This window comes from Pholcus phalangioides, unplaced genomic scaffold (genome assembly GCF_987345545.1).
Source record: "Pholcus phalangioides strain wild (caught in Gottingen) unplaced genomic scaffold, Ppha-v1.0 ptg000021l_1, whole genome shotgun sequence".
NCBI classification, from domain to species: Eukaryota; Metazoa; Arthropoda; class Arachnida; order Araneae; family Pholcidae; genus Pholcus; species Pholcus phalangioides.
Window position 1 is genome coordinate 8,319,333 of NW_028301614.1, and position 24,205 is coordinate 8,343,537.

General features: G+C 36.5%; 2 protein-coding genes across 2 annotated transcripts; both read right to left on the reverse strand.

The window, feature by feature from the left end:
* Positions 1-350: 350 nt before the first annotated feature.
* Positions 351-1,670, reverse strand: LOC149070562 (uncharacterized protein F54H12.2-like). The gene has a single exon (XM_089248885.1). The coding sequence runs from the start codon at positions 1,668-1,670 to the stop codon at positions 351-353; it is 1,320 nt and encodes a 439-aa protein (XP_089105011.1).
* A 2,157-nt stretch (positions 1,671-3,827) lies between these two features.
* LOC149070563 (uncharacterized) lies at positions 3,828-5,674 on the reverse strand. Its single transcript, XM_089248985.1, has 2 exons — positions 5,262-5,674; positions 3,828-5,010 (listed from the first exon to the last, which is right to left on the reverse strand). The coding sequence occupies exons 1-2, from the start codon at positions 5,301-5,303 to the stop codon at positions 4,222-4,224; spliced, it is 831 nt and encodes a 276-aa protein (XP_089105111.1). The 5' UTR covers positions 5,304-5,674; the 3' UTR covers positions 3,828-4,221.
* Positions 5,675-24,205: the final 18,531 nt, after the last annotated feature.

Here is a 24,205-nt window from a genome sequence, read left to right on the forward strand (position 1 = left end):
TTCGCTGCGCTTGATTAAGAAATACATAGAATATTGTCCACAAACATTTGAAGTCAGAGATTGTAGAGGTGTTTCATTCCGCAAAACTTTTGGGAACCTATCAACAAATGAAGCGATGTCTTTTCCGTATGCTTCTGGCTTCTGTCCATACGAATCAAAAAACTCCACTATTTTCTTATCCGGTAAATTAACCGCCATCCAGTGTGACCCAGGCTTGGTGTGATCATCGCTGTTGACCACAAAGGAAGCCGGGTAAATAATGTCCTTGGGTATCTTATCAGAGGGAAACACGCCGATAAAATTTGGTGATTCATTCTTTAACACTTTCTCTATCTGGGAGGAATACATATTCAACTGCTGAAATCAAACAATATGTTGCGGGTCTGGTTGATCTCTATCACGTTATCAAACTCCAAGTACACAATGATGGAGATTGGGTTAGGCAACGGTGCTTTAAACTTGGTTTCCAGTCGTAGATTTCCATGTTTAATTAGATTGAAATGACCACCGTGGCATAAATCGGCTGATAAGTCGTACACGAAGAGCGAATAGCCATTCGGATATTCCTCTCTAGAAATATCAATACCTTCGTCTTTGCAGGCCTTTTCTGTTCCAAGAAACAAACTGTGATAGGCTCGTACGTATTGATTCTGGTCAAACTGGGGTTCCAGGGGCTTGAAGGGTACTGGCTCGCCATCTATATACACTGCTATGTAATTCAAATCATAGTGCTTGAATTCGAAAGGCGATTTATTGTACGAGCCAGAAAATGCATCGTTATCTACTAAACCAACGACAACTCTTTTAGGCAACTGGCCCACTACTATACTATCCTGAATCCAGGACATATTTCCTTGATGAAGTGAGTAGACCTTACATACAATGCGATCTATCGGATATTTTGCGGATGTGTGAGACAATGCTTTGGCATGACCAACGAGGACACCCGGTGAGACTTTCACTTTTCTTATTTGAATAGATACGTGATCTAACATGACTTTGTAATCGGCCTTTGAGGTTGAAGATACGAGGCAAAATTCGGGCTTGCTTCTAATAAGTTTTATCTTTAGGGAAACGAGGTTCAATAATAATCTTCCTTGGCAAAAAATATCTCCATGGATAGATCCAATCATGTCAACCGTCTTACTTTCTTTTATAAATTCAGCCCTTTCGGCTAGTCCTTCGTTTCCGTCCTTTGCTTCAGGATCAACGATGTTCATTTTTCCAGCAGTATCCTTATAATACAGTTCGGTAGTGAGATGACTTGTCTTGCTATCAATACCGTGATTCAAAAGTGTCTCAATTATTGAACGGTAAGCGTAAGTATTGTTTGATGACGAAACCAGGCGATCATTAAGTGAAACATCAACCTGTGAAAACATAGAGTGTAAAAATAAGTTTACGGGCCCTACTTTGTCTTCTTTGGTCAAAAATTTTCCATCTCCTTTCACCACTTTGGCCTTGACGTACAACAGGGTTTGTGTGAGATCCAAGTATTCTTCTCCACTGCCAGAAATGTAAAATTCTATGGGACCTCCATCTGATACATTTGCTATTGGGTGATAAGTTACCCATTTGCCACCTTCTATTACTGTTTGCGTGCCAGGTAAAGAAAATAAATTTAGCTCGGACTTCACAAGTTCAGGGGAATCTTTGAGTCGGTAAGTCATCACGAATCGAATATGTCACGTGTACTCCGTTTGGGTTTCTTTGCAAAAATGACGCGTTGAGCCTTTCGGCGCTTCCTTTTATGGCCTTCACCAAACATGGTTTTTGTCTTGTTCAGTGCTTTATCGGCTAAGATCTTTCCAGCTTCCTTGAGACGACGCTTGGCAGCAACTTTTATTTTATCCCCTTTGATTACGTCACCCACAATGTCCGCTCCAGATCTTAGTACTTGTTTTCCAACAGTTCTGGCTCCTTGCTTCAAAAATGGTAACGCGACTCTGAATAAACTCCCGAATATATTGCCTAATCCATTTCCTCGCTGCAACGTAACTCCAGAATAGTATGGTAATCCTCTTCCTGCTTGCTCCAAATAATATTGTTCGAACGATTTTGTACAGCAGTGATATGGAACCTTCATCTTTACAGTTTCGTATCTCACTCGAAAATGATCTTGAACTTGTATATTTAACAGTTTTATAGTATTTGTCTAATGCGAAAATGCAATACTGCAATGGCTTTACCTCTGTTGAAAGGTATGCGTTTACCAGAACTTGATCTTATCTCCATTTCGATGGTTTGAAATACTCGTCGAGAAAGAGGAAAGTAGTGTGGTCGGTCATAGTATGCACTAACTATTTCGTTGTCTCTTCCTTTAACTCTTACTACGCGTAGGAGGGGTGCTTGAACGTCACCCACCACTTGTGGTTCTATTATATCGGTGTAAATGTACAAAACAGGATAAAATACATTTGTGTCTGCTACGAAAGGACTCTCTGTAGTTTCTTTTAGAAGTGTGGGCTCAAAACCTAATAGTTCAGCAATACCAGTGTTCAAAATTAATCTTGCCCCATCGTTCAGGATAATTTTTACTTTCTTGGAGCTGTGGTTGTAGTGGAATGTAATTCTGTTTTTGAAAGATTCAATTTCAATACCTTTTATTAGATCGGGCACCGTTTCATAATTCCCAGCTGGAATATGTCGTCCTTGCAGTTCACCATCACCCAAGTCAAATCCAATAAGATTGCAGTCTTCCGTCACGTTGTACCAGCAATGAGGGTAAATTATTTCAGATAGTCCACATTCCCAATCTCCGGACAAATGAATCGGTTTTGGCAGTTGGGTAATGTAATGAGATATCGTGTTACCTGGGTAGTACGCAGCTGAGCTATCGCTAGGAAGTGTTAGGAAGAAAGACATTTTTCCTAATGAGTCACAAGTTAGTGGTTACTGTCTTTTTATATCCTTTTTAACTCTCGGACCCAGGCGTTGAATTTATTGGGGTAACCTCTGAATTTCACAAAGTATTCAATTTTCCCTTTAACTTTACGCTTTTTCAAGATCTTCTCAACCTGGTAATATTCACTAGGTATCACTTTTTGCAACTCGTGCTCGTAGAAAGTTCCTTTTATAGGTTCTCCATCAGCATCATCTATCTTGTAAACAGGGGGATCTCTGCCTATTCTTTGCTTTATAGTAAATATTTCGCGAGTCCAGTTATGTTCATAACCCTTTTCAAAAATCATCTTTGATCGACTTATTCGAACAGTGTCACCGACAGAAAACTTGAATTTTATATTTTTCTCACCAAGGATGTCTTTGTATAATTCTTGCCATACCTGAGACTGATTTTTCTCTGTCACCATGATGGGTTTCATTTTGATACTACGATGCCAAGTGTTATTATAACTCTTGATCAAATGATCCAAAACATCGATGTATCTATGAGTATTTTTGAACGTGAAATATTTGAACATTTTCTGTTTCAACGTTCTGTTGAACCTTTCCACGACTGAAGCTTTCTTCTCGCTTTCACTAGTGAAAAAATTCACGTTTTTTGATTTAAAATATCTTTGTATTACCCTGTTTTGGAATTCTGTTCCTTTGTCACTTTGCAAGTTTTGACAAATTCTGTCTTTGAATATTTTTTTAAATGCTTTAGTTACCTCTTCTCCAGTTTTATCTTTCAGAGGGATAGCCCAAGCATATTTTGACAACACGTCGATGCAGGTAAGAATATACTTATACGAATTATTCTCTTTTTTCAGAGATTGCATGTCTACCAAGTCTGCCTGGAACTGTTCATTTATACCACCAACAATTACACGATTCCTGCGAAAATTCTTCCGCGCTGGCTTATGTAATGTATAAGCTTCATTACCATCTAACCATTTTCTAACTTCATTTTGCGAAACGTTATAACCTTGTTCTTTTAAATTTCGATGCAAAGAATTTATTCCTCCAAAACTACCTGGTTCTGTTGGATCTGTATATTTTTCCATTTCACAGTATTTATCCAGATCTTTTCAAATTCTAAAACTCTGTACTTAAATCTCGCAGCGTCCTCAGCCCAGAACCCGCGCCTGCAATAACTTTCAACTTCAACAACGGTTACTGGACCGAATGAAACTGCCTTAACGCCATCCATAAGTATAATGAAACTTTTGTTGAGTTACACTTAAATAAATAGTAAAAACACTCAAAAAATATAAATAAAATACGAACACAAAAATTTAATTCAATGGATTTATTTCACATACTTCTAACAGATACAAATTAATCAACCAGGCGACGTTTTGCGTCCATAACAATATCAGTGAATTTTATAGACTTCATGAAATCGCGACTCACTAGGTTTAACAAACTCGGATTACCATTGGTTTGTGGTAAAGCTGAAATAAATTCGTCTATAACATCATAAATACGAACGAACTGCACAGCACTCACAAATTCCGGGAGAGAGTTAAGATAGTTTGTTTTTTCAATATACCTCTCCGGCTTCAAGTCCCCTTTCTTCACGATGTGCGTACGAAATGCAGTATGGAGACACTCCTTCATGGACTCCTGTTCTGGCATGGTTGGCTCTCGAGGGTTGTCGAAACACACATATTCTTCATAACACGAAGTGATGTCCATATCGTCCAGCTTGAAACATTCTACACTCAATTGAATGTGCGGCACTTGTTCCATCAAATTCTCCCACTGAGTTTTGCTCAACTCGATAGATGTCTTCTTTGTCAAACTTTTGTAGGTAGTTTCTTTGTTGAGCGTGACCGTCTTTCCTGCAGGGTTGACCGTTGCTTGGATGCTGTTCGAAGAATTCACGTAAGCCACTGCAGTAGCGAAATCCAGCTCGTAGGTGACCTTGTACGAAGATGCCAAAAAAGAACTGAACGCTTCCTGGCTCATAGCTATACCAAGATCAGTAGGATGCCAGCGACCGTTGTACCAGTTGAATTTTCGGATGTGCACTAAAATCTTTCCTTTGTAGGTGCAGACGTTTGCCATTACGGAGTCTCCTAGCGAATAAAAATGAACTGGTAGCGCCATTTTTTCTTGGTCAGCCTGAAAAATATAAAAAAGAAATCATGTTAGAGCGTGAAAAAATACGATAGTTGCTAAATGCGAGATGAAACCCTACGAGACAGAAAAATATCTATTACAATATTCTAAACTTAACGTATATTAAATATTAAGTAAATCTTAACGTTTTCATAATATTAAATAATTATATCACAAATTATTAAAATTAAATTATTTGTTATATATATATATTTTTTAAAGCTAAAATAAACACAGTATGCAAAATAACTTACCTCTGATCTCATTCTCTTTGCTGGAGGACTAGCATCGGTCATGACGGACGTCTTGCACCAACGGCATTCAAACAGGAAAATGACGAAAAGCAAAGACCACGAGCAAGGTTTCAATGAAACGGGGTCGACAAAGTAAATCCAAGGACCAAACAACTTCGCGATTGGACGAATGTTGTCACGTGGTCACAAAGAGCCAATAGAATCGTCTTTTCACGTGTTGCCAACGCGCAAATTCTAAACTTTTCAAAACCCACAAGTCGAGTCAAGCCATGAGCGGAGAACCAATAGGATAGGCCAGTACGTACTGTATTGCGGAAGGGGGCGGAGTCAGACATATCACATCGCTTCCTAGGGTCCAGGATCCTTTAAATAGCGAGTTCATACCGAGCATGAACCATTGTCATGGATTTTTCGTATCCCTCTGACTGGCGAGCGAAGCCCGAAGATCCGGGATGATTTACTCGCTGGAGAGCCCAAGAAGAAGGTGACGGAGGTGAAACCTCCTGAACCTGAAAAGGTTTGTCCTTCAGAGGACGACCTAATGGAGAATTTGTATTCTCCATCAGGGCAACGCGTAGCCGCTTGTGTCCAACGACAACATGACGTCACAAAAAAAAATCCCGTCCAACAACACGACCATCTAATATGGCCGTCACGCCCCCAGGAGTGTTCACATCACGTGACCCAACGACAGCCAGCACATAAAGAAAACCACCGTCCAACAACACGACCATCCAATATGGCCACGCCCCCTCCTTGGACCACGCCCACCTGAGACGGAGGGTCCACAACACAGGGGGCGTGCCGAAAAAAAAGCGCCATAGTCATGCTCATACTACTAACATATAATCAAGATTATTTTATTTATAGCAATGTGTTGGCACATGGTTGGATGCTCGAAATGAGAGCTTTAAAAAAATATCCGGCTTGCTATTGTTGTTCACTCACCGATATGTGAGGTGTCTTTTTTGTAAGAGTTTTTCTCACCGAAACATTGTAATTCAGAGCTGGTTTCGTATTCCTTGATCATATCAAATATTATTAAAATGTGTTAAAAAGACTTAATTGGCATAATGAAGCAACGGAATACAACAGAATATGCATACAGGTTGTCCTATAAGTCCTGATTCGGCATTTATCTCATCAATCTCTCTCGTCGTAGAGGTATGGTTTGAATTCGAGAAATCTTCAAAATGTATTCGAAAATCACCTTATACCAATTTTAAGATCAAAAAGACATTGTTTCACAAAATAGCGAAATCTAAGTTTTTATACAGTCTTTCAGCCCTCAAACTTCCACTTAAGAAGTTGTGGCCCTGTCTTTTCTGAGGCCAACCAAACAAATTCCACGTATCTAAGTGCAATATTCGCTGAGATATTTGAAGTCGAAAATCGGAGAAATGTTTAGAAAAAACAACATAAACTAACAAATAACGTTTCTTTCCCTCATTTACGCCGTGCCGTTCTTTATCCGAATTTCGAACTCAAAAATATCTCTGAGAATATTGCACTTAGAAATGGTAATTTTTTTTGTTGGCGTCAGAAGAGACAACGGCCATAACTTTCTAATTGGAATTCTAATTAGAGGACGGGGGGGGGGGGGGTTACCATATAAGAATTCAAATACTTTCTTTTGTGGCACACTATTTTCATTCTTAAAATTGCTCATGAATACATTTTGAGCATTTTTTCTTATTTAAACCATACATGTATGACGAACGTTGATGATATAAAAGCCGATTAAGACTTATAGCACACCTTGTACAATTTCGCTAGTTCTATCAAGAAAAATGAAATTTTTAGAATTATTGAAGGAATTTAATTTTTCTTGATAAAATTAGCACTTGCATTCAGTTGAATGAGTTTGTTTTCTGAACATGCATTTTCAAGAAAATGAAAGAAAGAATGCATCCTTCCTTTAATCATATATCAATTGCACTGATATCCATTACAGGCTATTGTTGCCTCTCTCACCGAAATGTTTTGCACTTACCACTACTACTACGTAACCGAGCATGCGCCTCGTAAACTTCCCTCTGCTGAAATTCTAACGAATTAGTTGCATGCAGAATGTTGGTATCTACGTGTGTATACGTAACTTCAAAATTCGCCAGTTGACCCGGCCAATTTGGCTGCAGATCCCTATAATACCGATATCAATCCCCCTAAGATATCGAAAACTTTCAATTTATTTGATCGTTTGGATTTACAATAACTATAATTTTATCACAAAAAACACGCAATCTTGATGATGACCTGGAATCATGACTTTTCTTTGGCCAGGAATCGGTAGACACTTCACAAACTGGTTGACCAAAGCCTGAATTTCTGACATTGGCTGGGTAAATTGGCGGATTTTGGGCTTTAAGCATAGCGTATATGTGAAGCCCTAACGTATTTACATTGCCAGAGTCTTGCTTGTTTCGTTATATGCTGGTACTGTCATCTTCCTTTCATATTTGGAAATAAAAATGGCAAATTCCGGAACAAATAGTAGATTTGCTCTTCTTCGTGCCTTGAGATTACATAACCACAGAAAACCAACTTCAGCCGACCATCAGAGCGTTGGCTACCGACCACCAACTTCAGCCACCAGTGGAGTTTAAACCTGGGGTCCTCACGATAACAGTAAATCACACACGATGCCCATGTAACCGCACAGTGGCCAGCTTTGATAAATGTAAAACTCTTTATTTTTCCTTGTCAAAAACTAACATATATGCTGCACTAACCACTGAATGTGAGAAATTCGTGTTGCGGCTTTATTTGCTTGATTTGTTTAATGAGCGGAAGTGGCTCCTTAGTGTCGAGAAAGATTCTGATAAAGACAAAAAAATATGAACTCACGAAACTTTTGACCATCCCATAGTGTAGTAGGAACACATGTTTAGTTTACTAAAACTGATGCTGATGCAAACCAGTCGAGTTCGTAGGGGTCGATCACCGTTTGCGTCCCCATCCATTTGTGATCTGGTCTGGTCATTTCAGTGTCTGATACATACAGATGGAAATCATGCTCATTCTATGATGTCCCATGTGGGAAGAGCTTCGGCAGTTTTGCCCATTTTCTCTCTCTCTCTCTATTTATATATATATATATATATAATAAACGTATAAAAATAAAATAAAAAAAGGTAATAAATGTACAGTCTACTCTCGCTTTAAGGACCGTTCACACGCGGTAAGTGATTAAGTTGGTAACTAAATTTTAAATTTTAAGTTACCGCTTGTTCAGAAAAGTAGCCACACGATAAGTGGTAAGTAGATGCTCATTGGATAATTTTTACAGAGGCAAGCGCAGTTGGCGCATGCGCGCTACATTCGACTCGAATCAACGGAAGGAGAAAGACGCAACTCGCGGGAGAATAATAGCAATGATTTTTTATATATCTGGCATTCAAAAGGTTTTTTTTTTTTCAAAGCTCATAGCTTCCACAACAATGGATGAAGACTTGTATTATAGACTGACGTAAATATCGATTATATGATATGTTAATCGAAGTTATAGAGGAGATAAATTATGTAAGCCGAAAAGATTATGGGAGAATATTCTTGGCGTTTGTAGGAAATTCTAAGGGTTAAAAATTAAATAATAAAAATTCATTAAACATAAAAAAAATTTGAAATTCTAATATTTTTTTAAAGTTAATGCAGGTGCTGTCTTTGTTAAATAATCAATTATGCATTTTTACAATAGATGACAGCAAATTCATTCCGGATAAGAGAAATATCCCTCCCCCCCCCGTCAAGCTTTTTATTTTATAATATATAATAAATCTTCCACACACCAGAGCACCCGATATATATTTTCGAATCTTCAATTTTTTTTTTCAACTCCTGGCAGCACGTCGACCGAATATTTCACAGTTTCTACTATTTCCAACATCGATTAAGTTTTAGCTTGTTTGTTAAGATAGTTTTCATTTTTATAGTTCAACAAACTTCCATGGCTAAGATATTCTTCAACAAACTTTAAGGCTATGTCCTCTGGCCACTTCACCATCCTGTATTTCCTTGGAATTCTAGCGAAACGGTAGGAGAAGTCGGAGCATGAACAGGTTCACGCTTGAGATCAAAATAAACCCCCGAGAGAGAGCAAAAAGACCACTCTGAGTGGCAGGCCACTCCCACTGGCGCATGCGCATAGGTCTACTTAACCGGAAAAAAAAGAACCGTTTTTATTTCACTAAACCACTAAATCACTTGTGCACTTGCGCACTTGCCAACTAAAGCAGTGTAAACGGCCCTTGTCCGTACTTGGCAACTTAAAATTTACTTACCAACTTAATCACTTACCGCGTGTAAACGGGCCTTTACGCGATTAATTAATTCCACAAAATGATCGCGTAAGACGAAATTGCGTGAAGTGAGTCGAATTTCTTTTAGGAGGAAAAGAAAAAAAAATAAACCAAACATTTCAGAAGCAAAATATATTTTTTTAATGAATTAATTATTTAAACTTAAAAGTTAACCTCATTAATGCTGGCTTTTTATAATTGATACTTCATAATTCTATCTTCACTACTTCTGATTGTTTCTAATGAGTGCGGGTGTTTTCTATCCTGAAGAGTCCGATATGATAGACTGATAACTTCTTTAAGTAAAGTAGTCAAGATTCAACTGACGAGCAACGTCGTTCGTCTCTTTATAGAAACTTCAGAAGCAAAGCCGCAGAATTCTTAATATTTCATGGCAAATATGACAATTTTTACGATGATTTTTCTGGATTCATTAGGATCATTTTCTTTGATTAATGATCCGATACAAATACAAGGCCACAACAGGTAAAATGCCCAACGAGGTGTCTGAGAAGAAGATTTCCACGACAAATATGGATCTTATATGTTTCTAAAATACAGCAACCCAATTAGGAATGTAATTATAAAAACTAAAGACTACATATATATATATATATATATATACAGTCAACCCCCCGTATTCGCGGTTTTTTCCTTCATTGAAAATTTTTTTTTGTCAACACTAGCAATCGTCATTCACATGTTCTGTTTACAAAATTTGAGTTGTATGTGTTTAGGATGGCTCATTTTTCTTATACTGCTGATAATGTTTCAAAAAGACAAAAGCAGTGAAAAGTTTACAAAAAAAATTGATATATTGCCTATGTATGCTTGTCGAGAAAGTAAATCAATTGCTGTTGTTGCCCGCCATTATATGGAATCAACGAATCTACGGTGAGATATATCAAGAAAAAGGAATCCTAAATTCAATCAGCCGAGGCTGTAGCTGCACCTATGGCAGCGAAAACTTTGCATTGCCTACGGGACTGTGTGTCTCATAGAGAAAATGTTGTTTTTTTGTGGGTCAAGACTGCCACAGGAAAGGTATTCCAATTGATTGTAATATTATAAATTAAAAGGCGAGAAAATTTTACTCTTCTATAAAGTAAAAATCTGGTGAAACGTCTATTTCATCAGAACTTTATGCAAGTAAAGGTTGATTTCATAGGTTTAAGAAACGATTTGGATTACGCAATGTAATAAATCACTCAAGACTCCTGGTCGCCTCTGCCGGCAGGAGGAGGCGATCAAGATGAAGAAGATCAAGATAAAGAAGTAAGGACCAGTTCAACATATGTAATATAGCGGAAGGGCTTCGCAAGTTTAAATCAGCAATAGATTATTTTCATGGCATATATCCTTCTATGGTATGTGCTTCACATGTAGAAAAATTAGTAGAGGAAGTCTTATCAAAACATACTACAACATACTTGATGATATGAAGAAGAAACGGCAAACAGAAATCAATGTTCTTTCAAGAAAACATCTCCACCCTATTTTTTTTTTTATTGTTTTAATTTTTTACATAAATACAAGATGAAACAAAAAATCAGCCAAGGGATCTAGAGACCCATACTGGATGATACATTGCAAATTTACAATGAATAAAATAAAATCGTTTACATATCCTTTCTACCCCTGCGTCACCCTGCTCTTCTCCTGATGTTCAATAAACGAGATATACAAAAAAAACCTATGGTTTCTGTTATTCGCGGATTTCCGTATTCGCGGATTTCCGTATTCGCGGTCACCTCCGGAACGTAACCCCGCGAATACGGGGGGCCGACTGTACTATAAATGATAAAATATAATAAACAATGCCCACATAAAAATATTTATTGTTGTATGCATAGCTTTTTAAGTCGTCCGCAGCGTGTGATCCTACCCCAGCTCATGCATTTCGTGACGCTGCTTACGTCTGATATGGTGAGCGAAACCACGAACGCATTCTGCGATCAACTGACATCCACCTTTGGTCTTCTCTGGACCCAGAGCCTGCATGCGTTTTTAGCGATTTTCACCCTCTCAACGTGGTTTGCGACACCATTTGCGGTTCCATTGCAATTTTTGTTCCTCTTGATGCCTACTAACAACCCTCTGAGTTTGTCGGTCTATTAACAGCACACCCTGTACATCTAAACTATATCAAAAATACAGCAACCCAATAAAAGCAATAAAACCGATGATTATGATTAAATATAAATATACTGCCCATAAAAAATTATAGTTGTCTCATCTAAGCACGGATAGCTTCTCTATTTGCCGCAACATGTTCATCGTATTTCTTTTTAAACGTATCAAATTGAATTGTCTATGGGTTACCAAAAGATGCTTATTAATGAGATATGGTGAGATAGATTTGAGAGTTTCTTCCATATTGGTCTCATCTACATCATCAGATTCAACGGATTTTGTTCTTTCAATTATGTTATACCTTTTTTATTTGAAAGCCCATTTTTTCAGGACTAAAATGAAACGACAGACCAAATTTTGCTGGTCGCAATTTCTAAAATCAACTTTTCAAAATCGCTTTATAACGAAATCGCATCCAAAGTAAGGAATGCCTGTACTTGTATTGTAGAACCTGATGATTATTAATGCATCTTTAATGGCAGTACGCATTATAGAAGTACCTATTTTTAGATACCTATTGACACATAATAGATAACACAAGTATAGTATACATTTTTTTTATCTTCTCGAAATCTTCCGAATAAGATTTTTGTTTCCAAGATTACCATCGAGTTCAAAAATCACAAGAAAAGAAAATCTGAAAATAGATTATTTTCTCTCCCCATGTCTTATATATATATATTTTCTTTATACATACATACATACATATATATATATATATATATCGTCTTCAGTATTTACTCATAAAAGTTCTGATCTTTATTCTTCTGTTCATAAGTAAGGTTTAGCTTTGGTATGTTTTTTTCGTTACTTTCTTTTGTTCTAAGGGAAAATGAAGGGGAAAAAAGGAATATCTTTAATTAGATTAGGAGGCAAACAACGAAAACCACTCAGCATTCGGTTGTTCAGTTAAGCTTGTCTTTACATCTAAAACATATAAAAAACAACAAAGAAATCTGATAAATACTGAAAGCCTTATTGAAAATAGTTGACCTCTTTCTTTTCTTGAAAATTTTCAGAAAAGTGTTGTATAATTCTCAATGGGCTTGTATTGTATTTACAGTCGCTCTCTCTCTCTTTTTTTTATTCCCATTTACCAGGTATTCAAATTTTAAAAATTGTGAGCATTTAGAAACTGGAAAATATCTTTAAAAAAAAGTGTGAACTATTCTTAAAAAAACATATTCTCCTCAATTTTTTATATTATTTTTACCTATAGAATAGAATAGTTGAATATTATTTGTATTTAAAAACATGAACATTTCTAAATAAATATTTGTTCATTTTTTAGTCAATTTAAAAATTTTCAAATTATATTAAAAAAAAACCTTCATTAACTGTATGTATTTAATTTTTTTTGTTTGGATATAATATAATGGCTTTTTTTTGCTTGAAATAAAGTTTTTCACGTTATTTTCTTCCTAATCGAAGTTAAATAATGGGCTGAAAGCATTCAATAAAACGAATTTCTTATATGCTTTTTTTATTCGATTAGAGAAGCCGTATAAATTTCATTTTACTAAACCAATTTGAAAAACTACAATAATGAGCAATAACAATAGGTGAAATAAGAAAAAGTAAATATTTCATTCATTATTTTGAGTTAATAGCTTGAATGTGTGGTATCAGTTTGGATCAAATTAACGACGTCACAATAACTTGACTTGTTTTTTTATTATTTCCATGTCTTTTATAGTTGGAATTGGAATAAAATTGATTTTCTTTTAATTAGGATCATTCGCATAAAGAGAATAATGGCAATATATGTATAATCATCCGAACTATTCAATTACAGTTGCAAATGTAATTAAACATTTATATTCGTCTTCTTTTTCTTTTGTAATTGTATTCGAGAAGAGAAGTAATAGTGATCTAATATACTGAATAAATTATTCTATACATTGTGTTAAGCTCTCTACTAAATCCATTTTGTATTGAAAAAAAATCATTTTTTTTAATTAAAATTTTTATTGTTTTATTCCTTTTAATCAGTAATTAGTAATGGTTTTGTAAATTGGTAAATGTTTTTATTTCATGACCATCGTATGTGCAGTACTTCGTTTATAAAAATTTTTAAGTCAACTAAAATTCTTTTGGTTTTTAATTGTATTTATTAATCACATTGACTCTGCTAAAATGCATAATTTATTTTTATTGCTGAATGTTGTTTTCTGCCATTGCTTTTAAAATTTTAGCTGAATCAGGAATAGTAACAATCTGAATATATTAGATTTTATATTGAGTTTAACTGTTCAGGTTTTTATTTTTGGTGGTTATGTGAAAAAAACTAAAAATAATATTTTAATTTTTTTTTCAAGTGTAATAAAAAAGCTGATTGAGGAATAGTGAGTTTGTTATATACTGTATACCTAACTGTAGAAGAGCCGCTTGAAGCTATTTAATATCGCCTCCCCCCCTTTGCCAAAAACATGAATGTGCACATTTGATAGATAGATGGATGGATTAGATAGATTAGATAAATTAGATAGATTAGATAAATTAGATAGATTAGATAAATTAGATAGATTAGATAAATTAGATAGATTAGATAAATTAGATAGATTAGATAAATTAGATAGATTAGATAAATTAGATAGATAGAAGCACTCACAACCCCGGACTGATGCAAAGCACCTCACTTCCGTTACCTCAAAAGAGGCAGAGTTGTGCCGAAAAAAGTCAGCAAAGATTTATAGCAGTGGTCCTTCGCTCCGTGCTTGCAAGTATCGAATCACTCGCGTCGTTCTCCCCATAACGACAGCCACCAACTCGATGCAACGTACAAGCCATTTCATTAAAATGATACCTGAACCCAATGACTAGGGAGAACAATTGCACGTGCGACCAGTGGCACATAAGGGCCGGGAACCGCAGCCTGGGATTTCAAAAGAAGTGTGGAAAAGTCCTTTGAAATCCCAAGCTGCGGTCCCCGGCCCTTATGTGCCACTTAGCAAAATAAGTGATCCAACCAGCTGATAAACTCAAAAGTGAAAATTTGCACATTCATGTCTCTGGCATAAGGGAGACAATATGCTGAACATACTTGTCATATCAAGGAAACATTTATTTTCTGGATATTATGCTGAGATGGTCTCCGCCGGGACCCGAACCCAGGCCCTCTTACATACCGGGCAAGCAAATAAAAATAGATTAGATATCTGGATATCTGGATATTATTCTACCATCCACACTGTGGATGGTAGAATAATATCCAGAAATTCAGCATAATATCCAGAAAATAAAAATAAATGTTTCCTTGATATCTTGGGCTGAGAAAATACCATTTATCTCTCTAATACTTGTCATAACCTGGATTATATAAACTTGGGTCCTGTCTTCTTTTTTTTTAAATCAGTAATTTTAGAAACCATCACTAGTTTTCGCTGAATCGACTTGTTTTCTTATGTTGGAAAATTTGATTAAAACATTGATTTAAATGTTTTTTTTTATATACCTCACTTCACTGCAATATTATTTTCAAGACATTAATTGTCATGATTTAAGACATTTAACCGGTTTAGTCAAATAGATCAAGTAAAATTATAAACTGTTGATAAAAAATTTTTAACGAATTTCGATCTGATTCATCGAGTCGATTAACTCAACTAAAATTTTCAACTGCGATTAAAAAATGATCGATTAATCGGACCAGCCTTATTTTAAACATTAATAGATAGTAAACATGCAGCAACATCAGATAATGCCGACTGGCATTACCTCAAATATGAACATAGCGCACATAAGAGAATGCCTTATGAATTAAGTATTTTAAAAATAACGGAAACTATATTTTGAGAAGTACGCCTTCTTAGTTCAAACAAGTCACATTCAGAAACCTTCACGCGCTTCATTTGCACAATACATATTATCTTTTTTTAAAGCTCTGATTTTATTGAGCTCTAGAAATTAGTTACAATTAACTTGTAATATAGACGATCATACGAGGGTGAGTCATTAAGGAAGTCACAGAAGATGATTAAAAAATAACTAGCGCATATAAGTACTTCAAATTTTTTTTATTTCTCAACATAATATCCGCAAATATCTGCACTCATCCTATCGCTTTATCAATGCAATAATTCCAGCAACCCGAAGTTTTATGCTCAATACCAGCTTCATCATATTCTTTTGTTGCTGTCTGAATCACATGGCACTTATTCATCCAAAGTGTTTGCCTCCAAGATGGTTTTATAGTGAACTAAACAGATGAAAATCGCTTAGGGCTAAGTCACTAAGTGGATGTTTTGGGATTTCAAAGGAGTGCTGCTGGTCCATTTCCAGAATCGAGGTGAACATATGAATGCTCAATCATACTGTGAAGCTTCCATTGGAAGCTTCGGACGACTACTCCTACTACTTCTTTACCGTACATGCACCTCGTACACATTCCTCTACGTTTAGGGAATTTCTAACCTGAGTGTACGTGCTGTGAGCCTAACGTGAACTTCGTCTCTGTATAATACTTATTATGTGTAGTGCTCACCATCTGACATCAGTCCTATTGACCAAAGGAGGAATAATGCCTTCATCACAATGATGAGAGATCCCATACTGTTCGCCTTACGCAGAAGACAGTTGAAAATTTTGGTTGGCAACTCCTTAAACATCCAGCATACATCCCTGACTTGGCCCCAAACGATTTTCCTCTGTTTACTCCACTAAAAAACCTTCTTATAGGCAAACACTTTGCAGATAATGAAGAGATTCGAGATGAAGTCCTAATGCGGCTGAGACAGCAACCCAAAGAACTGCATGCAGCTGGTACCGGGGCACCGATAAAGCGATGGGATAAATGCATAAATAGTGCTGGAGATTATGTTGAAAAATAAAAATTAGTTTTGAAATGGTTAATATCTGTGCAAGATACTTTTGATTATATTTTGTAACTTACTTAATCACTCACCTACGTATATGTGTATGCTACTCACCCCTCCCCCGAAAGGTTTTTTACTAAGTGCACTGCTTCTACTTAACCGTATATGCACCTCGTAAACATTCCTCTAGGGGGATAGACCTTTCCTGGATATTATGTCGAGGTAAACTCGGAAAGAAAAGTCATCTGGTCTCTGCCGGTAACCGAACAAAGGTTCTCTTGCAAACCGGGAAGTCTGCTACCATATACATCACTGGAAACACGTTGACGCCTTCCTTATTTCACTTACTGTGGCGTGAGACGATGAAGTAGAGACATTGGTAGCCTCCATTATTTTCGTCTAATGCCCCCCCCCCCTGGTGTTGGCCTGGGAGGACGGTAGAGGGAGTGTGAGACGGCTTTTTCTTTTCTTTTCATTTCTCTGGGGATTTTTTTACGAATTTCTTCCATTCAAGAACGTGTGTTGTGCATGTATAATGCATGTGTATCTTGCGAGAGTATTTTTCGATTTGATTTTTTTTCCGTTTTTTTTATACTCATGCTGCCACTTGTTTGCCACATTTTGAAATGAAAATAGCTGTGCTTGAATTGTCACGCTACCTGAAAATTGAAGTACTAAACGTTCTTTCTTTTCCTTCACACCAAAGACAACTGCTGTCTATTGCCATGGGCAATTTACTACTTCCTAACCAGATCATGGTCCCACTGCTCTCTGTCTCAATGTAGAGATTTTAGCAGGTGGTCGAAGACCATCTGGGCAATGCTGGAAGCTATGTATATGTTGTGAACCCAATGTGACATCTGTTTCTGGGTAATGCTTGTTATGTGTTGCTGCCATCTGTCGTCGATTTTTCTAAGTATGAGTAGAGAGTAATGATTTTCATATTTGTATCGTTGTAGGCCCGTTGCTCTCTGTTGGAAGACCGGCTCGAATTTTCGCCGTGAAGTTGGGAGCCACAGAAAACCAACTTTTGACAATTGCCACTGTGGCGACAGTGGGGTTCGAATCCGGGTCAGAGTCCGTCACTTTGACTGGCCGAGTGGTCTACACTACACTACTCCGCTACTTTTTACACCACAAATAATTTTGTATTTCAACGTTCATTCTCCTGACCACCTGATTTCGTAAGAAAATAAAAGTCGAATCTTTTCTCTCCGTTCATCTTACAATACACTGAAGTACCAAAACTCATGGGATACCTCTCAATATCATGTGAGACCTCCTTTTACCCGGCGAAGTGCAGCGGTATTAAGAGGTACCCCGTGACTTTTGGCACTTCAGTGCATATGTGATTATCACTCTTTATTTTTGTTTTCTTTTCTTTTATTCCCCCCGAACATATTGACTGTCATGCTGGCAATGGCACATGTTATTTATTTTACTTCTTACACATCGTATATTAAGCAACATAATATTTTTGTAACAAATATATTTGTGGATCACGGACAATGCAATGCTATGTCCGTGAATTGGTCGTTCAATGCATTGCCATCCATTGTATGAAGAACCAATTTGATCAAATCAATAAAATTATTATTATTATTATTATTATTATTCTGACCGCCTGATTTAGTAGAGAAAAGTCTAATATTTCCTCCCCCTTCACATCATAATTGAAAGTAATTATTTTTTTATTCCATATTTTATTTCAAGGAAAAAATGCCATTAATAGTGTTTAGATCGTAGATTTAAAAAAACTAATTTTTCTAGAAAAAATTCGGTTCTTTTTCCGTTACTGTATTTTTCTTTTTCAAACTTATTTATTCCTAATTATATGCACAACATCTCAGTAGTTTCTTAGCAAGTAATTTCTTGAGTGTTTTCCAAAAATTTGTCTCTTCCTTTTTTTTTGCTATTTATTTCCCTCTCATTCTGAAGTTATTAATGAATACGTTGCAAGGGGTTACGCTCTCGCATTTTCAACAACAAAGCTCTGTCACAAGTCCCTCGACACAATGCTGTGATTGGAAGAGATTAGTTGCTTCCCTCCATTTTTGTTGCTCTGAGCGCGAGAATCCTATTTCATTTGGTACTTAATTGGATATTTCATCCTTATGTTCTGTTGTGTTTTTCATTAAAACCATATTTCGTTTCAATGCTGCAAACAACGTGTGAGAAATTTTATTTAATGGCTTCGCGGTTGTGGTGAAGTATCAACCGTTATTTCATAATTCAAGTAGGGTGCATTTGCCAGCGTACATTCAGTTAATTAGGCTTTTATTCGAGATTGAATAGATTTCCACCAAATATTCGTCGTGCATTTTTTGGTAGTGTGACAGCAAATGCTACGTTAAATGACAAATATTCCCTTCTAGTGGTTGATTTGCATTTCGTTCTCACACGATAATTGTAGTCATTCTGTTTTTGTTTTTTTTTAGTTCTGTTTGTTTGTAATTAACTCCAGCTTGTTGTTTGTGAATGGTTTCATTCATTAATCCAAAATATCTTAGTTCCCCCACGGGGTAAATCCTAGAACCTTGAAAATTCACTGATAAATCGTGGTGCCGTTGATAAAATTTTAACAGCTCATACCCGTCTCCCCTTAATCATCGCTCTGCCAATTAAATGCAGTAGTGCATTGAAGGCATGGTTAGTATAAGAGAATAGGAATGATGACAATTTAAGAGTCATCTCACACTGTCTCTAAGATGATAAAAAATTTAGAAATGTGGCTAGAGGTACATCTTTACCCTGGGAACTAACAGCCTCCTCGGTAGGAATTAATGGATATCATATATTGATGATAACTGATGCCAACTAATTATATGTGATGAAATGTAATATGAATAAATAGCAATAAAGTCACCATACGCTGTGTAAGATTCTGGAGATGCAACATGTTAATAGTGATGTATTTAATGCTATATGAATGTGATATAATGTACATAAAAAATAATAATATTGAATGACATCTAACTTGAGGTTAAATACGGAATATAATATGTGCAAGCCATGAAGTATTCTTAATTAAATATGCAGTGTATCAACTCTGACTGTACCAAAAAAGATAAATTAGTCAAAGACCTTGAGCCTGAACATCTCGAGAAAATGTTTAAGCTTTTCGAGTCTAAAAGTATATCAGTGCTATTATAGTTTGAGATTTCACGAAGATGTTCATAGAGTTGAAAAAGAGAATCATAGAAGTTTCTGGAGCCTTTCGATATAATCCATGATTGCTTCAATCTTGGTATCTCTACGTATATGCTTATTTCTTGCTGAACCAGGGGCACCTGGTAAAACATCGGAGTGTTACAGTTTTGGAAACGTTCAAGAGCAATAATATTAGGATTTCTAACATACATCGAGGCAGATGCTGCGTAAAGTAATAAAGAACGTATGCTCAATTCATATAAAATCAGTTTGTTGCAGATATAAAGGTCCGTATTATGCCAGCAAATTTTGCTAAGGGCCCTTCCAGCTTGTTTGGAACTTTTAATAACTTCAGAACAGTGATGGGCGAACGAAAGGGAGAAGCGAATGATGGGGGGGGGGGGGAGTGAGTCCAAAAGCAAGTGTCATTCCTTCTAAAACAGCGAACTTTCAATGACGATAACAACTTATTCTTATTATAAGGTAAATAAGTATAATATGTTATAAAATATGTAGAACCACCCATCCCTCTACAAGGTGAAAATTCATTTCATGAATTTGGAAAAAAAAACCGAGTGACTACAATTATCGTGTGAGAACGAAATGCAAATCAACCACTAGAAGTGAATATTTGTCATTCAACGTAGCATTTGCTGTCACAATACGAAAAAATGCACGACGAATATTTGGTGTAAATCTATTCAATCTCGAATAAAAGCCTAATTAACTGAATGTACGCTGGCAAATACACCCTACTTGAATTATGAAATAACGGTTGATACTTCGCCACATCCGCGAAGCCATTAAATAAAATTTCTCACACGTTGTTTGCAGCATTGAAACGAAATATGGTTCTAATGAAAAACACAACAGAACGTAAGGATAAAGTATCCAATTAAGTACGAAATGAAATGAAGTTGGAAGGTTATTCAGGCCAATTTCTTAAACGAATAAAACTGATTATTTGATTCTTATTCGTACCAAATTTGAAGTTTAAAACCTGCAACAAAGAATGTAAATCAGATCCGATCTCGACGGAGTTCTTTGAGCATAGAAAAAATTGTGGTATACGGGAAGGAGCTTGTTCTGATACACTTCACTTCAAATTTCACTGATACCTAGTGAGCAAAGCCAGATGCTCTACACACAGCAGTACTTTTCAAACCTTTTTCTACTTGCCGGTGGAATTAAGAGAAAAATTTCAATACCGGCATAAACGGGAGAAAAATAATTTTCGAAACGGGGGAAAAAATGGGAGAAAATTTCCTTTCAAATATGGTAATTCGTATTGTTCTACTATCAAATATTCCTGCTACCACCTATCGAATAGAAAAAAAACTAAAATTATCTGTTATAATCCTTCAAGTGAGATTGAAAGTAGATTCGGAATCATTGAACCGGTGTGCAGCATGGAACTAAAAACAGGTGCTATGATGCAATACAATAGACGCTGGACTATCCTGCCTAATGTGGTGGAATGGGCGGGTCAGATAACAGGAAAGCCGGATAGGTAGGAGTTCTATACATACTTACTTCCTACCCCCCCCCCCTCCACTCATACGTTAATACACTACTGTTTTTAAACTAGGCCAAACAGTACGGAGGCCGAGTAGTCTAGAGTCTACTCTATATATTGTTTATTTTCATGATGAAAAACCGATATAAATTTTAAGCGCTGTAATGTCCTATCCTTTACTATATGTTTTTACATTTAGCGCTGGATTACCTAATGTTGCTTACAAAAACTGATTCTGCGGTAAAGATAGAAATATAGTAGCCGCTGTTTTGACGAATAACATTTACACTTGTGCAGCATAAAAATTAATAATGTGTGATGTCATTACTACATTTTGTTCATTTTCATGATGCACGCCGGTTTTAAACCAAAAACTAGTTTTCACTTCAAGGATGGGAACAGATTGTTCTGTTTTTGTTTGATAGGTGGCAGCAGGAAAAGTAATGGCAACGTGTCTGTATTTCAAGCACACATAGTATTTATGAGCATTTCTCTTCTAGACAAAAACATCTTTACGCGAAAGCGAATGGGCACCTGCTTACGGGTCACCGATTGAAGAACAATGGACGGCTTCATGAGACTCTCAATTTGATCACTTCGAAGAGAGATGACTCTACAATAAGAATAACTTAAATCGGGATGGTTTTGTCCTTCTAATCAGCACAAATATCAAGTGAAGAAACTTTTTCCGGGTATTATTCTGACGTAAACTCGGAAATAAAAGTCTACTGGACTCTACCACCGGAAAACCGAATCCCGGTACTCTTGCAATCCGTACAAGCAATCCGTGTACAACACAGGAGACACGACCTTGCATATTTCACCCACTGTGACGTGACACGCTGAAGTAGACATAACTGCCTCCCTAAACTTCAGTAAATGGCCCACAGATGGCGGCAGTATTGGAATGAGAAAAATAATTTCACTGTCCCTACTGCTGCCACCTAGAAGTCAATCACTGAAGTTTAGGGAGGCCACAAAATATCCACTTTGCCGCGTCGCATCACGGTATCTGAATTAAGAAAAGCAAAAGTCGTGTCTCCAGTTGTGTATACTGAGTGCAGCCTTCTTGGACCTCTTGCGGCAACAAAACCGATAGATGGCGCCTCCATTTCCCACCCAGCGCCATCTGTTGAAAATTGCCGTGCGGCAATACGACCGGAGTTGGTGTGCGGAAAGTAGTGGAAGTAGTATAAACGAACGAGTAAGTGGCTGAATTACCAAGTGAGTGACTGCATGAGTTTCTCACTCACTCACTTGTTTACTCACCCATTCACTTGCTCACTGGACTGCCCCATCCACTCACTGAATACGCATCTTTGAGGCTCGATTGTGTGTCAGTGAATTGTTACGTCGTGGAATTTTTGGCGATCAATTATCGGTAATGAATTTCCCGCTCACGCCCCGTCAAAGGTATAAAAAAAATCAAATATGTTTAAGATCTCGGTAACATTGCTTCCAGCTAATATAAGTACGGTTCCTTATGCAAATCCAATGCAACGTATAATAGAAATAATGTTTATGTTTCCGTTGGTTCGGAGTCATCTCAATTTTTTTTTTCCTTTTCCATCATCCAATCAATTTAATTTGCATCTACGATTACTCTCCAACAATCTCTTAACTATTAATAGGAAGAGGTTTCAAATAACGCGGAAAATTATTTCTAGGAATAAAAAGGGCACGAAAGCTAGTCGATGGCTGTTCCTCATCTATATAAAAACTGGGTTTTATCTTTACGCGAAACCTAATCTTGCCGCCTTCTCTGTAAAAGTGATTGCTTTGCCCCAGCCCCCCACTCCCTCTCTTTATTTTCTTATTCTTTCATCTTTATCCTTCTCATTTGTTTATTTCTGGTTTCTCTGCAGCATCTAAGAATTGCCCCAATGGAATGCCCCTCACCCACACAAAAATAAACGAGATTAGTTCTCTTTCTCCTTGATGTTATTCAATCAATTGCTCGTGTGTCTCGAATTTTCTCGTTTATCTCAAACGCGTAAAAACGTAAGGATAAAGAGGGAAAATGTTATTTTTGGTCCCCTGCAATATATTTAATTAGTCCGAAGGATGTTACGAGCAACTCGATAGAAGGGCAATGGTTTCTTTTCTTATTCTTACCGTGAAGTTATTCATCATAAGTTCTCCTGATTTAGTCGCAGGAAGTATATCATCCACAGTTGTTGCTTCATTTCAATATTGTTATTTATTTGATGGAATGCAAAATTTTGCATCGAACTGCATTTCTGTTTGCAAAAGTCAAGCAAAATAATAATCATCATAAGTTCTATGGATATGAGCATTTTGCAATTCACAAAGTAATGCTACAACAGCAAATTTCTAAACAGAACGCTAATTTCCATCGATCATGCGGCAAAGAACGCGCAAGATAACGCGCTGGAATTATACAGACTTGAAACGTCTCATTTAAAAAACTTTCAAGGAGGGTTAATATTACTTTTGGTCCTCTATAATATATTTAATTAGCCCGGACGTATTACGAGCGACTCGATAGAAGGCAATGCTTCGTTTTATTCTTGTTTTGAATTTATTCAGCAGCGGTTGTTCTCATTCAGTCATTGGGAGTTCCGTAGTTATGAAGTATGGTTGTGACTGTTGCTGTGCATTTCAATATTAATTCAACTTCAGTTTTATTTCCGCACATTAAACACTTATAGAATATTTTAAAAGCTGAATAATTAGAGGAAAGTAAACATTAACTGAAAAGTAAGCATTAAAACAATGGAAACATAAGTATAAATGTAAAGCCGAACCACGGGGAAAAAAGAATAATGAGTGACTTAACGAGCTCCGTGGTCAATGGGATGGGCTGACAAAAGGTAACCGATCAGAAAAGTTACAAATTAGAAAAAAATGGCATATATTGATACTATTTCGATGAGGAAAAAGTTTATTTCGATCACAAGAAACCTGTATCTAAACACAAACTATTACAATCAGAGTAACAGGGAAAGGAAATTGTTAGTTCGAATGCAGAATACGGTAACATCTGAATTTAGCTCCAATTATGGCATCTTT

Coding starts and splice junctions, on each gene's coding strand:
- LOC149070563 (XM_089248985.1), bottom strand. CDS start 5,303: ATGACCGATGCTAGTCCTCCAGCAAAGAGAATGAGATCAGAG. Junction 5,011..5,261: donor CAAAGAGAATGAGATCAGAG/GTAAGTTATTTT, acceptor TATATTTTTCAG/GCTGACCAAGAAAAAATGGC.
- LOC149070562 (XM_089248885.1), bottom strand. CDS start 1,670: ATGACTTACCGACTCAAAGATTCCCCTGAACTTGTGAAGTCCGAGCTA.